The 19,604-nt window shown below is 46.2% G+C and overlaps 1 protein-coding gene across 1 annotated transcript in view; it reads left to right on the top strand.

Annotated features, from left to right (window-relative positions):
• The window catches only part of ABCA4 (ATP binding cassette subfamily A member 4), a 131,783-nt gene that overhangs the window by 76,157 nt on the left and 36,022 nt on the right, over nt 1-19,604 (top strand). The window contains exons 19-31 of the mRNA XM_019667548.1: nt 1,192-1,223; nt 1,688-1,863; nt 3,666-3,797; nt 4,742-4,881; nt 5,340-5,477; nt 6,514-6,707; nt 7,804-7,888; nt 10,665-10,870; nt 11,231-11,279; nt 14,420-14,661; nt 15,335-15,459; nt 15,942-16,040; nt 16,869-17,060. Of these exons, the coding sequence (XP_019523093.1) occupies nt 1,192-1,223; nt 1,688-1,863; nt 3,666-3,797; nt 4,742-4,881; nt 5,340-5,477; nt 6,514-6,707; nt 7,804-7,888; nt 10,665-10,870; nt 11,231-11,279; nt 14,420-14,661; nt 15,335-15,459; nt 15,942-16,040; nt 16,869-17,060 (1,810 nt within the window). The remainder of the gene's footprint in view (nt 1-1,191; nt 1,224-1,687; nt 1,864-3,665; nt 3,798-4,741; nt 4,882-5,339; nt 5,478-6,513; nt 6,708-7,803; nt 7,889-10,664; nt 10,871-11,230; nt 11,280-14,419; nt 14,662-15,334; nt 15,460-15,941; nt 16,041-16,868; nt 17,061-19,604) is intronic.

Here is a 19,604-nt window from a genome sequence, read left to right as displayed (position 1 = left end):
CTGCAAAGGGCCCGAGCAAAACACCTCAGGACTGGGGCAAAATGGAACCCGGGAAATGGAACTCTCTCTGTTGACAAGGGTTAAACCTGATACCTTCTTTAGGGTCCAGCTTCACGTGTGCAGAATGAATGGCCCAGCCAGACATTAACGCATATTTCCTGGAGAAAGCAAATACTGAGTATGTGGTGGTTTGTGCCCTTGTTAGGCAAATCCCAAGTGAGTTGCACAAATGTGCTGACTTCCGAGGATTTAGCAAGAACAATGACTTGGGTCACTGGGACTTAAGGCGGATATGAGCTATAAGGAAAGACAAAAATAAATGCTTCTGTGCACAGGGGGAAAGAGGCTGTAGTACTGCTGACTTCACTGCACTCGTGGTTTACAAATCTAAGAGGCCCATTCATTCAAGCCATCAAAAGCCCTTCCTGACCACGGAGGTTACCTAATGATTCCTGAACTGATGAACTAGGTTTGCAAGTGTTTCCCTGGCCTTTGCTCCCCTTCCCTTCCCTCGTGAATCAGTTCTGTATTTCTCCCCATGCTCTCCATTCCCTAATCACATGCACTTCCCTGCGGATGCTAAAATGTTCTTGATGGGTTTGGAGAAGCAGCCTAGCCTCTGGACTTTGCCCAGTGTTGTTTGAGAGGGTCCAGCTTCCATCCCAGGTGCCATTTCACAAAGCTGAGGTTAGGGACCTGCAGCTCCTCAGAGAAGTGGCTCGCAGTCAGCAATGCCTCTGGGAAGACCCTTCTCCCAGAGTGACATTCCAAGGTCAAAAACCAGGAAACTGGAGCTGGTCCCATCTCAGTTATAGGCAAGGCCAGGAGGCACAGAGAGAAGAAGCACTGAGATGTTTTTCTCAGGGGAGTGCATGCTCAAACTACAATATTAAGATGACAAATTAAGTAGTGCTGTACAGGATGAGCTAAAGCAGGGGGAGATTGGAGGCCAGGGAGAGGGGGACACCACGGTAATGAGGGTCTGCAGTGGAAGGGAATGTGGGAGTAAAAAAGTGGAGGGGCTGAGTTTAAGGGACAATGATGAGGAAGAGTGGACTGTCCTGCCCACTTAATTGGAGAAACTCTGGAGTCTGAGCTTTCGTCAAAGTTGCCTCAAAGATTTGCGCCAAGGTGACTAGGGGAATGAATGGCATGGGAGAGTCTGAAGGAAAAGGTTGTTTTGGGAAGAAGATGAAGAGCCTGAGCTGCTACCAGGAATCCATGAGGAAATGCCCCCACAGACTGCTGGAAATGAGGGCCTGGGGCTGAAGCCTGAGTTTAGGGCTGACTCTCCATCTAGACAGTGAGTGCACTGTGGGTTCGAATCCCAGCTCTGCCACTCATGAACCTTGTGACTTTGATTGGACACTTGATGCCTTTGTGTCTTAGGTTTCCTAACCAATAGAAATGGGCATAGTATCTACCCCATAGGGCTGTTAAAGAGGTGAAATCAGGTAATCTGTATAAAGCATCTGAAATAGTGCCTGGCACATAGTAACTGCTCAACAAATGTTAGGTGCTATTATTACCATTATTATTTTGTAGTCATCCCAACAAAGACCATAGCTAAAGCCATGCGGGCAGGTGAAGTTACAGGCAGAAGACAAAGGTCTGAAGAAAGAATGTAGGAGAATGTATACATTAAGACGTCATACATATTTACCTCATGTTTATTTTTTCCCTCCAAGACTCCTTCTTTGAACGTGAGCTTCCAGGCTTGGTCCCTGGGGTATGTGTGAAGAATCTGGTCAAGATTTTTGAGCCCCACGGCAGGCCAGCTGTGGACCATCTTAACATCACCTTCTATGAGAGCCAGATCACTGCATTCCTTGGCCACAATGGAGCAGGGAAAACCACCACCTTGTGAGTCTTCAGCCCAAGAGGCTGGATTCCCATTCCATCCTGTCATTTTCTGGCTCTATTCTTTTCCTATTAGCTGTATTCTACTCTTTCCCACTGAACTGTAGTGACAAAAATGTGCTCTATATTTGTGTCCCAGAAATGTGGAAAGCACGCTGCAGTATTCAATGCTTCCTCAAATATATTGTTTCATTTGATCCTCACAAGGAGTTGGAGAGGGAGGCAGCGTACCTTTATAGCCCCCTTTGTGTGCTGGGGAAGTGGACATTAGAGAGTTGAAGTGACTTTGCCGAGGCCACCAGATCGTAATGGTTCAGGAGGGGCAAGAGCCAGGTGCTCCCGCAATTGTTTCTGGTCTCTGACACTGCGAGCCTATCCCCCCACCCCCACTTCTCCAATGTTACTATCGTAGATGGATGTGATAAAATCACGGCCTTCCCCATCATATGCCCTCAGTCTAAGTTCTACTAAGAGCATTCCTTTTCCTACCTATGAGGGTTGGTGGTAGTTCTGGAGAAAGTAAAAAGGGTGCAGCCTCTAGAGGAGTAATAGCCTGGTGATTGAAGGCCAAGTTCGGGGGAGATGAAGGCTAGACCTAGACCGCTCTGCTTAGGAAGCTCCCTTCCCTTTGCTAAGAGACCTGAGCGCCATCTGCTGAGGAGGAGAATAAGGACAGCTAAAGGTTTCCCAAGGAGCGGCAGAGGCGGCCCTCTCAAGGGACAGGGAACCCATGTGACATGCAGTCTTCAAGTCCTTTGGCTTCTTTCAGAGCCCCAGGAAGGAACAGGAGTGTACACCCTGCGCTGGAATGTTCTCTGAGGGCGTTTCAGTGTGAATGGAATGCGGGGCTGGTGCCATTACACTTGGTTCTGTTTCCCTCTAGTGGCTGATCAACAGAGATTTCAGCTTCTAGGTATTATACAAATTCAGATAGCCTGAGATTGTATCTGAACTCAGGGACGGCGCTGGGTGGGGCAGCGCCAAGTCCGTCTCATTTCTCTCCTTGTTAACAAATATGGTCAGTGAGCCTGACCTCCATCCAGGACCCCAGGGCTTCTCACAGGCAAATACATTACTTCATCGACTGCTGAAATGCAACTTCCCCTGGGGGTTGAAACACAATTTTGAATAAAAATAATATTTTTGAGTTTTACTTTATGCTGGCATTGTTCTAAGTGCTTTTTGGGTAGTAGCTCATTTAATTCTCACAACAGCCCCATGATGTGGGCATCATTATCTCTCCTTTTACAACAACAACAAAAAAGACAAGCATTACTATTGGGCTCTTTATGTTTTGGATCCAAAGATGATATTGCTGGTTGTAATTCTCATGCCTGGTTTCAATCAATTAATCAGCAAATACATAGTGAATGGCTGGGCTTCTCACTAAGACCCTTCCTTCGTGCTTTCTAATAGGGACATCAGGCAAAGCATTGCCCCATGCACTGAATACCTTTTACTGAGTCCCTAGAGCACCAGGCACTGTGATGGTTAAGTTGGGCAGGGCTCTTTGGCTGTAAGTGAATGTTCTGCAGCTGTGAATCCTGGAGGCCCCTGGGCGTCTGCCTGGGAGCACTAGGAAATAAGTAGAAACAGAGAAGGAAGGCAGATGTGGTCATCCACATTAGGGCCTGGGTGTCCACACCGGCGCCAAGCCCTGTATGGAGACTGTTGGCTCCCTATAGCTAATGATGGTTTGGGTTCAACTGAGAGCCATGGGCAAGAATCACTGGGAGAGTGGGGGCTGCTGTCCCCAGACGCTCCTAAAGGCCATCCTCTCTGACACTGACTTCTGTGTTTGGCAGGTCCATCCTAACGGGTCTGTTGCCACCGACATCAGGGACTGTGCTCATTGGGGGAAAGGACATTGAAACCAGCCTGGATGCAGTCCGGCAGAGCCTTGGCATGTGTCCCCAGCACAACATCTTGTTCCACCAGTAAGCAGGACAGGAATTAAGACCCTCCCCAAGCCTTGTCCCCATCCTGGCCCCCAGCACACATATTCTCTGGAGCCCACCTCAGGGATGCCAGCTCTGGGGACAGCAGGCAATACTCTTGTTTGGTTTTCCCCATGTTCAAGGTCCTTTGTACTGCTTGCAATGAGAGGCGTCCCTTGGAACATGGCACTGTGCCTGTGGGGCTCAGAGGAGCTGAGATGTCCCCCTCGGAAGAATGATCTCCCTTCTCTCTGACAGGGTGGCCAGTCCTGGGGCCCTTGCTCAGCCCTGAACAATTCCCTCTCAGTGACCGAGAGAGAAGATCATTGTTCCTTTTCCCTTTTAAGCCAGGCACTAAAAACTAACTTTTTCAGGAGGATTTTCAGTTGCTTTCTCCCCCGCACCCCAAACTTTTATTTCTTATCTAAAAGGTTATATATAATCATTGAAGAAAGGAAAAATGGAACTATAAATTAAATGAAGAAATCAAAAGTTCACCTGTAATTTCACCATCCAGAGATAACCACTGTTAATACCTTGGTATATAATTTTCCTGTGCATGGATAGATATACATATATACTTTAAAATTAGAAAGGATGGTAAAACTACATACAATTTTGTAGCCTGCCATTTAAAAAAATATATGATTGCATTTTTAAACTAAGCTATCGTGAACATCTTTTCATGTCATTACACATTCTTCTATAAAAGACTTTTTTAATGTTTATAGACTATGCTGTTGCATAAATATACTATTTAAGCTGTCCCCCCCCCTTATTAGATACTTTAGCAGGGTCTCTTTTTTTGTTGTTTTTGTTTTATAAACAACACTGTGACGAACATCTTGACTACTAAATCTTTGTGCTTAGCTATTTCTGTAAGGTAAATTGCTGGAAGTGGAACTGCTGAGCCCGTTGCCTTTCTCCCTGCTCCATCCCCATAGTCTCACAGTGGCTGAACACATACTGTTCTACGCCCAGCTGAAAGGGAAGTCCTGGAACCAGGCCCAGCTGGAGATGGAAGCCATGTTGGAAGACACGGGGCTCTACCACAAGAGGAATGAAGAAGCCCAGGACCTATCAGGTGCCCTGTGTTAGAAACAGACAAGACTACAGATGGTGCATCCGTTGTTTCCCAAAGCACAGAACTGTGTGTGTGTGTGTTCTTAGGCTTATAACAGGAGGCCTCCTAAGAGTTGGAGCACTTCTTTAAAGTTATTCTAAGCATCTAAGAGCACCCCTCCCCCATCATTTCCCACGTGGAACACAGCAGCCTGGGCTATATTTGTTGTGATGTTTATGTGTTTGAACTACAAATGTGAGAACAGCCTTCAAAAATTCTCATCCTAAGAGGCAGGGGTTGCCTTTTCTGCATTTAAAGAGGCCTGTACACCACTAGGGTTTGAACGCTGTATAAACATATAAGGAGGCAGCATCAAACCACTGCCAAATTTAAGGTACCCCCCACTTATGTCGCCTGCCCTGGGCCCTTCTCATCCTGTTCTCACAGCCCCTGTGACACCCCACACCTTGTGCCTCTAGGTGGCATGCAGAGGAAGCTGTCTGTGGCCATTGCTTTTGTGGGAGATGCCAAAGTGGTCGTTTTGGATGAGCCCACCTCTGGGGTGGACCCCTATTCGAGACACTCAATCTGGGACCTGCTCCTGAAGTATCGCTCGGGTAATAGCCACTGCTCAGTGCCCTCGGCTCTCACTGAGACTTCATCTGTGGTCCCCACTTTCTCACACCTTGTATTTTGCAACTCAGGATAGTAACAACCATAACTATACTCAGATGGAGCTCTATGAGTGACGTAGGTGAATCTAAGCTCCAGTGCAAGCCTCCCGAGATTTTTACACACATATAAGCAGAGAGTTAGGGATAGAATAGCCTTCTTCCCCAATGTTCTAGAAAGCTCTCACAGCTTGCAACCCTTCTGTCTGGAAAAAAAGTGGGTATAGCTCCACATGAAATTCCCCTTTGACTAAGAGGACCCAAGTCACCTGCAAACATCCCAAGAAGCTCCATAGCTGTCAGATGACCATCCAGGACCCGGGGTGAGGGCGACATGCCCATATTCAGTGCTCAAGGAGACTGCTGCAGATAGAAAGATCTTCAAATGGGACAGTCCCTTCTGTATCCTGGCACCTTCCAAGCAGAGGGCGCAGATCCAGAGGAGACAGCAAGCAGAGCTGTGTGCCCATGAAAGTGACGGTGTGGTTCAACCCTGTGGTCAATTTGCCATCCTGGAATCCCCATTACCGTTTTCTTTTAATGACATTTCCAGCTAGTAGAAAAGAGTGTGTGTGTGCATGTGCATGCATGTGTGCGTGTGCGTGTGTGTGTGTGTTTGTGCGTGCGCGCTTTGCAAAGATTATAATGCAGTGCTTAATGACCCAGAGACTATACATATAGAACTCAGTAGACACTGACAGACAATAATGAATATGTCCCATATATGGCAGTTTATTTGAATAAGGTCCTGTGCCCGATGAAAAGATACTGTACGTGACAGTATCTTTCCCACTTGCAGGATGCTGTACAATGTTAGCTGTTGTCATTATTATTCCAGTACTCTGGACTTGGTTTCAGAGTACTTGCTTTTATTTAGTAACTCGCAGTTTTTGAACCCATGTAATGGGAGGTGGCTGTATGTCGTCTCCTGTGCAGCCTGGCCCAGGCCTGCCGGTGAGTCCCCTGCCCCCTGCCCTTGCAGGCAGGACCATCATCATGTCCACTCACCACATGGATGAGGCCGACCTCCTTGGGGACCGCATTGCCATCATTTCTCATGGAAGGCTCTACTGCTCGGGCACCCCGCTCTTCCTGAAGAACTGCTTTGGCACCGGCTTCTACTTAACCTTGGTGCGCAAGACGAAGAGCCTGCAGAGCCAGAGAGCAGGCTGTGAGGTGTGTGTCTACCCAGGGAAAGGGCCTGTGCTGGGTGAGCAGGAATGCACAGTTTGGTACTGCCTTTCTGGGCATTTCTACCCAAATCAGGCTCCAGCCGGCAGCATGGACCTCTTTGTTTCTGGGGCCATCTGTAGATTTTGATAAAGTGACATTCTGAACCCTCCTACAGAGATGCTTTACCCCAAACGGAACAACTAGTTTTAAATAACCTGAGGTTATTGAACTCCAGAATCCTAAACTACGCATGTTGTATGCTGCAACCTAGAAGTGGATGTCTTATTCTGCAAGGTTACACTTTTTTAAGGAGAGTAGTTGTTTAAGCTTTCTTTTTCCATTCCAATATTTATGTTCCTTAATTAAACCCAAATTCCACAGGTAAATGAAAACTAAGAAAAGCCTTCCTTGAGAACTATAATCTAAAAGTAGTAAAGCCAAAACTACCAACCAGCAGAGACCTCGTCAGCCTATCAGGAGACCCAGGTTCAGGTCTGGGCCAAGTGGACAAACCATGTCCTCCTAGGCAAATGACTTCATTGGTTGTCATTGTTGGTGTTTTTGCAGACAGAAAATAAAATGGATAATCTCTGCTTCTACTTCTTAGGATTTGGTGAAGATACATAAGATAAAGTATTGTGAATGTGCCCTGGGCTCCTTGAGAACAGGCACTGCTCACATTCAAGATGTCACACTTATTATATTGTAACAGTTTGTACGCCTCTGGCTCCTGTAGTTTAAGGGTCTGGCTTCTTCTGGGTTTTCCTGTCCTGGGTAGATTTCCACAGCCCAGCATACATCCATGGGGAGGGTGGGGTAGAATGTCATGCACAGTCAGACCTACAGCTATCATATAAGTAATGACAAGCCAAAGGGATCCTTTGAGGTTCTGCTCCTCTCTGTGCCTGACTCACTCACTCTCCAGGATAAAATCAAATAGCCACACCTTCAAAATGCCCAGATGAAGTAATAGATTAAAACCGTGAAGAAAAATGTGTGGACCACCCTTGGTGGTGAGAAACAAGTAAGGCACGGTGGTGACAGCAGTTGATATCAGGGAGATGCTATCATTGAGGTGACTGGTGTCCATCTGTCGTAGGGGACCTGCAGCTGTGCGTCTAAGGGTTTCTCCATCAGGTGTCCAGCCCATGTAGATGAGATGACTCCAGAACAAGTCTTGGATGGTAAGGACTGGGGCAGGCCGTATTTTGGTTCTTGTCTGGCAATCATCTCTTGATATTGTTGGGTGTGCCTTCTGTTGTCAGGCATTTTAATGGGAACAAAGAGAGAACACTCTGTGTACTTCTCAAGTTCACGTCATGCATTTGCTTATCATTTTCTTTGAGTTTCTGTCTCCTCCTCCATTCCCAAAAGGAGTTTAAAAGTCATGGGCCTAAGACACTCTCTCTTTAATGAGGAATCTAGTCTTTGTCACTCTGTGCACTTGGCCATAATTAAGCCTCCATTCCCGGGGTCCTTCTGTCCTGGCACAGGCCACATTCCAGAGTGCCCCGAGAGATGGGCTTCTCCAGGTGCCAGGTGGAGCCACGGAGATGCACAGATCTCATAGCAAGCTTTTCCAGAGAGTCAGGTTGCGCTGTGTGGATGCCAAATCTGTGGAATATTGCACACCCCTGTTACACTCCTAACTTTCCCCTCAATATACCAATTTTCCAGCAATTCTCCCTTGGGTTACAGTGCATTATACCCCTGAAGAGGTGCCCCCGCCTCCAGGGCAATGCAGAAGAGGGGCTGTCACTGTAGAAGCACTGTGACCTCAGGGACCCAAAGTGCTCGCCAGAAACTCTTTCCATTCTCCATTAATGCCCACTTCCCATCCCTCCCCTGGGGTGTCTTTGCAAATGGAATACTACACATCCCATACTCCTAAATAGGAGTACCACTAAACCTGTGGACTGACCCAGGTTAATGAAGCGGGGAAAATATCTGCTTATCAAAGGAAAACAAAGTTTCCTAGTTAGCACAATTTTGTTTCCTAAATCTGAGGACTGTATAAACTAACATCGTGTGAAACAAGAAAACGAGACAATATTTGTGTACTGTGCTTTAAATTTGAGGAAAAATGCCCAGAGTCGTATCACAGGTACTCGCTTGCTCTCCTTTTGCACTGGCACAACCTGTGGTGTGCATGACACGTCCTTTTAGGACCACATTTCTGTGTCTTTTTTCCTAGCCTGCTTTGCTGTGGGTTTCTCCCTCTTTTCTGAGGTTCCTTCCCAGGAAAAATCTTGGTCAAGAAAGTGATCATTTCTTTTAAATGAATACTAATTACTGTGGTGTACCAAAATCAAGTTGGAAACAGAGCCTGCTGGCTGGGTGATTTTTTTTTTTAAATATTCCTTTATTTCTAAATAAAGGTTTGTTTTCTTTGAATAGAATAGGGATGCTGTGAATGGTGAGAAGCACAGTAAGTAGTTATGCCCCAAATCAGAGATCATTCTAATCCCCAGTTCACTCCTTGGAAGCCTTTCCCCTCATAGGCACCCATGTACCACACACTCACTCACAGACCTCCCTGCCAGACGCCGGCTGCCCTAAAGGCACTTCTGTGAAGGCTGACACACACATCTAAGACACAATTCCTGGGAATCCAGCAGCTTCAGGCTGGATTTCCTTCCTAAGAGAACAATGAACGTGACCCCTAGAGAGCTCTTAGGGCAGAACTGCTTCCTCACGCAAGGAGCCCTTCAGCCTCTGTGTGACATCATCTCTGAACTAAAGACAATTGTGTTCAGCTTGCAGGTTTGACATAAAACAAATCTTCCAGTCCAGCTAGGCAGAAGGATTGGGGCTCAAAGCCACAGAATCCCTCCACATGGGTCATGTCTTAAACAAAGAAAGAAAGAGAACCCACTTGGGTAATCCTGACCCATGGGGACTGCTTGTGGTAATACACACGAGAGCTGGGGTCAGAGCCCACCAAATCCCTTTACCTTTGACTTGCCTCTCAAGATAATGGGCTAGGGAACTGCCTCTTCAAATGCATGCTTTAAACTTTTTTTAATTAGATTTTTCATTTTAAAGTAACGCGTGCTTGTGCATGCAGCTCTGTTCTAACTGTATGAAACTATCGGGTCAATACTTGATACCAGACACTGCCCCATGCCCCATGCTGTGCACCCAGGCTCCATCCCCATGGTCCATTTCCACAGCTTCCTAATCCCCTTCTGCATTTCCTGCGAGATGGCCATTAATTTTTTTCTTTTGAGGAGGCAGGTGCAATCACAAGGGAACTGGCACAGTCCTCCAAAAAGTGATACCAGCCTGGGTGTGCGATTTAGGAAGGGGAGTTCTCACTCAGCTTAGTTACAAGTTCCAGTATGTACCTTGGGCAAGTCCCTTATACCTTTAGCCAGACCAGGAAAATGAAAGCAACTTGACTCAACCCTCAGGCTTGCGGTGTGACTACAAATGAGCAATAATAATGACGAGTGCTTTCTTACTTGAGATGATGTTCGTGCTAACAATAGCAGCTAGTACTCACCTGTGCGTCAAGCACAGCATTCTCGGTGTCTTACGTATATTAACTGACCCAGTCCTCACAGATAACAATGAAGTCAATGCCATTATTTTCTCCTTTTCACAGATGAAGAGATTAGGCTATGACCTGCCCAATGTTACCTAACTGGTAAGGGACAGAACATTCGATTGAACAAACTGGCACGGAGGCGTTACATGACCTCCCAAGGTTGCACAGCGAGTTAGTGGGGCACTTTTGTTCTATCTCCCTCTCTCTCTCCAGTGCCCATCACAGGGCCAACCAAGCTATAAAGAGACATTGTAGAGCCTCATTGTAGAGTCCTCCAAAAGAGTCACTGCTGAGGAACGAAATGCCCCTTCCTGAAATGGGAGGTGGAAGAAAGTAGGGGACCTGGGCAAACTCACAGTGTTCCAGGTTCTAGAAAACAGAGTTGACCTCAGTGCCTTCTCTTGTCCTAGGGGATGTGAATGAACTGATAGATGTGGTTTGCCACCACGTTCCAGAGGCAAAGCTGGTGGAATGCATTGGTCAAGAGCTGATCTTCCTTCTTCCGAATAAGAATTTCAAGCAGAGGGCATACGCCAGCCTCTTCAGAGAGCTGGAGGAGACACTGGCTGACCTGGGGCTCAGCAGTTTTGGAATTTCTGACACTCCCCTGGAAGAGGTAAGGCCGAGATCATAGCTGATTTCTTCCAGCTACCAGAAGAGGTGGTTCTTTGCAAAAGTCTCACACTAGAGGTAAGTTTTGTAAAGGCAAAAGGCCATAAGTCCCATCCAAGCATAACAACTATCTACATTTTTGGCTTACTTTCTCCTTCCTTTGTCCATATGTACACATGCTTTCTGTAGTTGTGGTGACCGTGTGCATACACTTTTGTATTTATAGAAGACTGTTCTCAGACAAAGAGTCACGGTGTGTTTTCTTCTTCTTATGAGGCAATACCCCCCAAAATTAAGCTTGGCTTAGGTTTTTCTGAGAGTGGGAATATCTAAACCAAATTCTTTCTTTTTTCCTTCTTGACAGATATTCCTGAAGGTCACAGAGGATTCTGGTTCAGGACCCCTGTTCACGGGTATGGTGCTGGAGTTTGTAGCTTATTCATTCCCTCGCCACACCCCTCCCCTAAACTCTATCTTGAAAAATCTAAGGAAAGACTCATGAAACAACAAAGCAGATAAACACTCCTCCATAGTATTTATCTAACCTCCAAATAACAGGCGTTGGCATTCTTGGTTCCTTTGAAGGACAAATGGAGTTAGGTCTGGGTGGGAACCCTGGATGAATCAGGCTGGTAGCTTCCCCATCCCTGAGCTTCTTATCCCCCCTTCCAGGTCTCTTGGTCCTGCCACGCCACCATCCTCACCTCCTCCTCTTATCTCCACCAGGCTTCTGGTTTACTCCTGTCTGCATGAGTGATAGCCTGCAGAGTCCTTCGAGATAATGGTGACAGTAAATACAACCCAGATGCCAGCTGGGTTCCCCTGACCACTTTGACATCAAGATAAAATTATTCTGAACCCTCCTACAGTGCCCATGGAAATTTGAAACTGCAAGGACCACAATTCCCGTGTATTCTGGGGGGTCTGTCTTCTATATATGGAAACCTCAGGGCCATCTAGCCCCTTCTGTGATTTCTACCAAAATCTCCAAAGCACACAGCATTCATGAGTGTGGTAAACTTTACTGTGGAGGGTGGGGGTGGGCAGATGAATGTGTAGGAGGAATTACCTGCCGCAACACAGGCCACTTCGGCTGGAGCAATAGGCACCCACCCACACTGATAAAATCCTCTGCCTGGCTCCCCTCTCCCCGTTTGTGTTCCTCTCTCCTGCATAGCTATGTGGCAGTTTTCCTTTGCTGCCTTGAGCTCCTGCCACTGGTTACCTCCCTCTACCCAACGTGTGGCATGTTATGGTGTTTTCCTATGCAAAAAGTATTTCTTCCCTGTGGCGTTTCTGGTGCCAGCTCTTTAAATAATACGGTTTTCATCTTGCTTCGTGATTCCAGCAGTTTATTCGTCAGCTATGCCTAGAGCTTCCGATGGTCAACTATCCCAGCCTAAATATGCTCCATGACCCACGTGGGTCATGTGGTAATCAGAAGAGGTGGCCACTCTGGCAGAGTGGGGAGCGAAGGGCAGTCCTCTGGAGGCTGTGGGAGCAGCTCACTACAGGGCCCCACGTTTTCTTCCCAGCTTTGCAGACACAAAAATTGAAATCTCTCGGCTCAGCCAAAGTCAAAGACTTGCATTAACCAAAACCAGAATGAAAATATGCTAATTTATATCAGAAGCTAGGCTGAGTTCCAGAGTCGGGCCCTTTATCTGCAGAAAACACTTCTTTTTAATAATTAGGCCCTCTGAGGAGAATGAATTACACATCAGAAGACTGGTCCGCCTGGGCATAGAATGGAATGTTTCAGAGAGTCAAGGGTAGTAGTGGGTAAGAATAAGGTTGACCAAACATTAAACCTGAGCTTCCTAATTTGCAGAGTAGCTTTGGGTAAATAGCCTCTTTGTATTTTGGTTTCCTCATCTGCAAAATGGGGGTAATAATATTATTGATCTTTTAGGGTTGTTGAGAGAAGTAAATGAGTTAATACCTGCCAAGTGTTAACACAGTATACAGTTTCTCATTGAGATTTAATCGCACCCTAATTTCAACATTTACAAATCATCCCTTACCTCAAACTTGTGTAGCCCTCTATACTTGAGAAAGCACTTAACATGCATTGTTTTGATTGTCACTATAATCTCATGAGGTGGGTAAGGCAGGGATTAGTCCTACCTGGGGGAAACTGAGTTGACACAGCTTGGATGACTTGCCTAAGTCGTACAGGCTTCTGAGTCGTGTTCCCTGGTTTTAGCCTTCAAATCTAGATGCCAAACTCTCACTGCCTCCCATTTTTCAGATGGCTAAATGAATTTTTTTTAACTGGCTCAGTTTTAAAGGGTGACATTTTCTGATCTAGTCTGCAAAGTGTGAAGGAACCTGTCCATTGAGGTCACATGTGGCATGGTACCAAGAGGGTCAGTGCCACTTCTGAAGGGGATGGCTCACAGCCAGTAACCACTAGAGGGCAGCAGAGTCAGGACAAACTGGGATTCTAATTGTGAACTTGGCTCTGGCTAGGGGAGAGGGCTCCAAGGCTGAATGGGGCATCAGGGATAGATATGAGGAGAGGCAGCAGGGGTCCAGAGGGAGGGCTGGCCATAGCAGACATCAAATCTGAGCCCAGATCAAGAGAAAATAGACTGGAGAACTAGGATTCTGGTACCACGTAGTCAGTGAGCCTGGAGTTGTTCTCTGCCCTCTGAGCAGCTAGTCCCGCTGCATTGCAGGTGCCTGAGAACACTAGCTGAAAGCATGACTGAGCTGCCTCTGTCCTGGGATACTTTAGAAGTGTTCAGAAAGCAGCTGGGACCCATTAGAGGTCCCCCAGGCTCTCCCTTTATGTCCAGCAACATGCGCTGTAAATGAATACTAAACAGTAATGATGAGCTATAGCTTCAGCATAACTGACCGCTTGCAATGGTTGGTAAAGCATGTTCACATGTGTTAGCTTATTTGAGCTTTGTAACAACCCTGTGAAATGTCCTCATTTTCATTTAGCAGATGAGTAAACTTAGATTCAGGCAGAATAAATCACTTAGCCAAATTTATCAAGTAAGAGTCACACCTAGTTCATTAGCCTTTCCACCAGTTCAAATAATACAAAGAAAGCTAAAATCACCCTTCCCACTTCATCCTCCACTGCTTACCCAGCCCTGCCCTGCAGTGTTAACCTCTGTCAACTGTTAGTAGGCAATCTTTCAGAGCTTGGCAGTTATATGTGTGTGTATAAAATCTCATGTTTCTTTGTATCTGATATATGTGCCCTCTAACATAAATATGATCTTATTACACATATCGTTCTGCAACTTCATTTTTTGAACTTAGTAATACGTTTTAAACCTCTGTCAATGCATTTATTAGACTTATCCTGTTCTCGTTAACTTCTATGGAGAATTTTTAAGTGATTTCAGGTGATTCTGTGTATACATGATTTACACTAAAAAAAAAAAAAAGAATTTTAAGAGGTTATTAACCTCCCTGGCCTGATAGTTTGTCACTGACTTCAATGGAGGGAAGACCAGTGCAGTAAGAAAAAAAAAATAGCCTATGGAGATTCAGACCTTGTGGGTGTTTTTCTAAATTATTAATTCACTCTCAGGCAGCACTCATAAGAAAAGAGAAAGCGTTGACCTGCGACACCCCCGTTTGGGTCTGAGCAAGGAGGCCACACAGCCTGCCCAGGGCCCCAGAGGCTGCTCTGTGGAGACAGCTCCTCCTGCTGAGGGCCAGCCTTCCTCAGAGCTCCACACGGGAGCACGGCTCATCACCCAGCATTTGCAGGCACTGCTGGCCAAGCGATTCCACCACTCTGCCCGCAGCCACAAGGACTTCCTGGCCCAGGTATTACTGAGGGTCTTTGGCTGGGCGCTGCGGCTCCTGGCCAGGGCCTGCCTGCCTCTCCTGGCCTCTCCTGGCCTCTCCGTCCCCTCCCAGGCTGTTCTGTGCACGTGGGCTCCAACACAGCAGTGAGCACCCTCTTTAAGTCCTCTCGGCTTTGTTTCCTCCTTGTCAGCCTTTACTTTGATGCTTGGCTCACGCGAAGCTTCTCTGAACGTATGCGACCTCACTTAGCAGAGAAAATAGAATAATAGTGAACATGTTAATATTGTTATTATTTTTACAGTGAAGGGTAAAGTCATGTTTTCATTCATTTTTGCAATGACCCGACATATCAAAGTCATTGTCCTCTTTTTTTCTTTTTATGTTTTTTTTATTTAGAAAAAGAAACTCTGGTTCACCTATGGCTAAACATTGGCCTACTTCAGTGTTCAGTGTTGGCCTACTTCAACCATTCTTCAATGGTTACTAGGACATTCTGTTTTCTCCTATACATCTTACTTTTGCGCATGCCTCCCATAATGTTCCCCCAGAAACCTCACCTTCTACCAGGGCCCAGTTATGAGCTTCAGGGTGTGTGTGTGTGTGTGTGTGTGTGTGTGTGTGTGTGTGTGTGTGTACGCGTGTGTGTTTTTCACAGACCACAGCCCATGTCACCATGTTTATTTTCCCACAGATTGTGCTTCCGGCCACTTTTGTGTTTTTGGCTCTGATGCTTTCCATCATCGTCCCTTCTTTTGGTGACTATCCTGCTTTGACCCTTCACCCCTGGATGTATGGGCAGCAATATACCTTCTTCAGGTGTGTAGACTCGTCCCCAGAGGTCACCATTTGCCTCCGTGAGTTGTGAGTCTCCTCGATCGCATGCTGCTTGGTGGGTCCCTGGCCTTCCGACTCCCTGGGACAGTCACCAATGTGGTTGGAATCCTCAGGCTGCCCTCAGAAAGGAAATTAAGGTAACTGCCACTTGGGAAAGGTAATCCCGGTGGACAAGCAGAACTGTCAGGAATAAGGAAAGAGAAAGTAAAGGTTGGGTGAGTGACTGAAGCACCATCTTTACGCGATCCAGATGGCATGTGCCATCAGATCACTAGGCATGTTTGGGTAGCCTACCCCCTCCGCAGGAGACCCATAACCACCCCAGCACAGCATTCTGTGCCCTGTGTACATGTCTGGCACATAGTCGCCACTCAGTAAAATGCTTGTTGAGTTGAATGTTGGCTGCTTTGTCCTTCTGTCCCAGTCATGTGTCCATTGAGTAAAGCCCCTCTCACATTGTCTAGCATGGACCAGCCGGACAGCTCGCAGCTCACAGCACTTGTAGACATCCTCCTGAACAAGCCAGGCTTTGGCAACCGCTGCCTAAAGGAAGAAGGGCTTCCGTAAGTCCCTGTGCGCCCCTGCCCTAATACCAACAGCTGCCCTGGGAGATCAGATGGTGGGGTCCTGGAGTAGCAGGGCTGGGAGAGGCCCTGTTTCATTCCTGCTCTGTATTACACAGATGCTTCCATCTCCCTGACCGGCACTCACCCAGCTTTGCCTTCAACACCTGCATACAAAGGTTTTTACTACCTCCCAAAAAGCCCCGTCATCACTGGACAGCTCTATGTTTCTATAATTCCCAATAACCAAAGTTCCATGCTAAGTTGACATATGCTCCCCACAACCTATTTGGAAGGAATCTGAACAGGGGAAGGAGGGAGATGAGAGATGTGCTGTTGGGTAATTGGACCTAGATGGCATTAATTACAAATATGGCCAACTTTCCACTATTGCTGTAAGTATAGAAAAGGGAGTTACAGAGAGCAGTTGAAATCCACCAAGAATCCTAAAAGTTCAATACAATTTTAATGCTTTTTTTCACCCAGCCTTCTTCAGAGCTATTGATAAGGACCAAAACAGACTAATTTCGCATTCCTCTTTTATTTCTTCTTTCAACAGCTAGAGCCACCAGAAGAGAAAAAAGAGATAAAACCACCCACAAAACTAGATAATTATTCCCCAGTCCCACACCTAGTCAGTTGAAAACAGTCCCTGATCTTGATGTTTCTTGAGCAGACACTAAGCTCTAAGAGCATAAGAAGAAAATGTGTGGGTGTGAGGACAAGGAGGAAAGGCTATGAAACAGGGGGCTGGGCACTATTTCTCATTTCTAGGGAGCTTTCTCAACTTTGGAGCTGATTGTGAAATATTGTCTTGTCTTCCATGAGGGAGTACCCCTGTGGTAACTCAACCCCCTGGGAGACCCCCTCTGTGTCCCCGAACGTCACCCACCTGTTCCAGAAGCAGAAATGGACGCCAGAACACCCCTCACCTTCCTGCAAGTGCAGCACCAGAGAGAAGCTCACCATGCTCCCCGAATGCCCCGAGGGCGCAGGTGGACTCCCACCCCCTCAGGTACTGTGACCTTCATAGGAAACCAGGAGCCCTGAATCTGCCTGCGACAGCAGGGTTTTGGGACAATATATTGTGCCTCCTGAGTGTCTAGCTAACTAACATTTCAAACTGACAGCTGAGTGAAGGACTAAATGAGGCTCCGGGTCCTCTCAGCGGGACTTCCCAAAAGACCTGTCCAGTCACTTGGAGGAAGTCACTAACCAAGAGCTTCCTTTCCACCAAGTACTTCCTATTCAATCTAGTAAGGAAATACCTTTAAGTGCTGAAAAAATTATACGTCAAACATGCTCATTATAGAAAAATTAGATAGAAAATATAGATAAGTCAGAAGAAAAAAAATCATCTTATCACTTAGAAACAACCACCAATAACATTTCGTTTTTATCCATTCGAACTGTATTATACTCAAAATGCTGTCTTGAAACCTGCTATTTTCACTTACTAGCGTATTATGGACATCTGTCCATGTCAAATATACATCTACATCATCATTTTTAATGCCTGCATACTATCCCACTGTTTGGGTTTACTTTAATTTATTTAACCAATCTCTCATTCTTAGACCTGTGGGTTTTCCATTTTCTCCATTTTAAACAATGTTGTAGTGTCCATTCAAATGCATATATATTTGCACACTTACTAACAACCTTAATTAAGAAGCTTGCCATGTGCTGTGTAACTGACATGCATACACACACACACATACACACACACACAAACACAGCCAACAACCTGTGTTTTGCGGAGACATCAACAGTCTTGGCTCTGAGTGACACCCTCTCTTGGGAGTTCTGAACTCCAGAATGTATCAGTGAGCCCGTTCCGGGGCTTTCAGAGACAGAAGGGGCCATAGAAGTCCCACTTTGTCTTGGGTTGATAATGGTCCTCCCAGCTGACTTGCACAGAGTGGGTTCTTGTGTGGTCATCTCTAATGATTTGCCAATGAATAAATGATTCCCAGAGAGGCAGTGTGACATAATGGCAAGAGCACAGGCTTTGGCATCAGAGGACCAGAGGTTGGTTACTTGGTCTCTCTGAGCCTTACTTTTAAATTGAGGATAACTATAATGCATTACATAGCATTATTATGAGACTTCAGTGAAATAATGTGGGTAAAGAAACTGTACTATTTAGAATTAGATTCAGCTCAATGACGACAGCCCTAAACTAACAGTGGATAAAATAAGGCACAGTTTGTTTCTCTCTCATGTAAAAGTTTATGGGGGTGGTCCGTGACGCTCTGTTTTGCTGTTCCTCCATAGTAAATAGGCCTCAACCTCACTGGCCAAGATGGCACAATCTACTTTCCAGGCAGCAGAGGAAGAAGGGATGAAGAAAGAGAGAGGGCATAGTGTACCAAAAATGCTATCTTTTAAGAAAGACTCCCAGAAGCTACCACACAGCACTTTCATTTATACATCATTAAGCAGAACTGAAAGACAAGAAAGACTGGGAACTGTAGTCTTTATTCAGGTGGCTTTGTACCCAACAAAACAGTCTATTATAGTGGTATATGGCAGAAGGGCAGAGCAGGTAACGGGGGACAACTCAGTTTTGCCATAGCATCAATGACAGTTGCTGGCCTGTAAATGATTCTGTGTTTATGAGCATCTTATCTTTCTCTTTTTTTTATACGCTAAAAGCATACACCTTTATATCTCTCAAGCAATATTATTGTCCCTTTGAATCATAATTCAGCCACTGCAGCATCACAGGGATCCCAAAAGAGAAACCCGGGGAGCTTGTCCCAATTCTCTGTACCCCAAGATGAAGCTTTACTTCTGGTGGGTTTGCTGAGGGCCCCTGTGGCTGTTTCTACCCTAATACATCCAACATCAGGGTGCAGAGGCTGTGACGATGCACACTGAGTTCTTGGCTAGGGCAGGGAGGGACGGCAAGAGGGGCAATGTGGAGCTTCCGTTTCCTCAGTGAATCCTAACTTCACGGCCACCCGTCTAGCTTATAGAAACTTATTTTCAGTGCTTAGACTTTGGTCCCTGGGGAAAAAAATTTAATAGGCCACTACAGCCAAAGTCCTGGAAAAAGGCAAAGCATTTCTCTGATTTTTCTTTCACTCCTGCTTTGCCTTACCATCATTTACACCTCTCTTGGGAGCGAAATTGAACATCACACATTTGTACAGGAGCTGCTTCCCCTCTCTCTCAATCTCTCTCTCTCCTTCTCTCTCTCTGTGTCACACACACAAACACACACACACACACACACATATTTACACCCACTCACTCAGACACATTTTGCCTTTCAGCCTGGAATTAAGCCAGAGAGTATGAGCTTGGTTCAGAGGGAGTAGGTTGTCCTCATCTGGAAAACAGGGTGGGGATGCAGTTTTCTCTGGGGTCCTCTCCTGTCCTAGCATTGTATGATTGGTGGAGGGCCCTGAGGCGGAAGTGCTCCCTCCCTGACTTCTGGAATACATGGGGTTAAAGTTATAGTAGTATTTTATTTAACAGAATTTTTAGAAAACAATTTATCATAAACTTCCCAGGCACCAGCCATTGTTCCAGCCTAGATTCCACCAGAGGAGCTTG

Source organism: Hipposideros armiger, unplaced genomic scaffold, assembly GCF_001890085.2.
Source record: "Hipposideros armiger isolate ML-2016 unplaced genomic scaffold, ASM189008v1 scaffold_501, whole genome shotgun sequence".
Taxonomy (NCBI): domain Eukaryota; kingdom Metazoa; phylum Chordata; class Mammalia; order Chiroptera; family Hipposideridae; genus Hipposideros; species Hipposideros armiger.
Note: the sequence above shows the minus strand (reverse complement) of the source record. Positions and strands in the feature narration are given on the sequence as shown.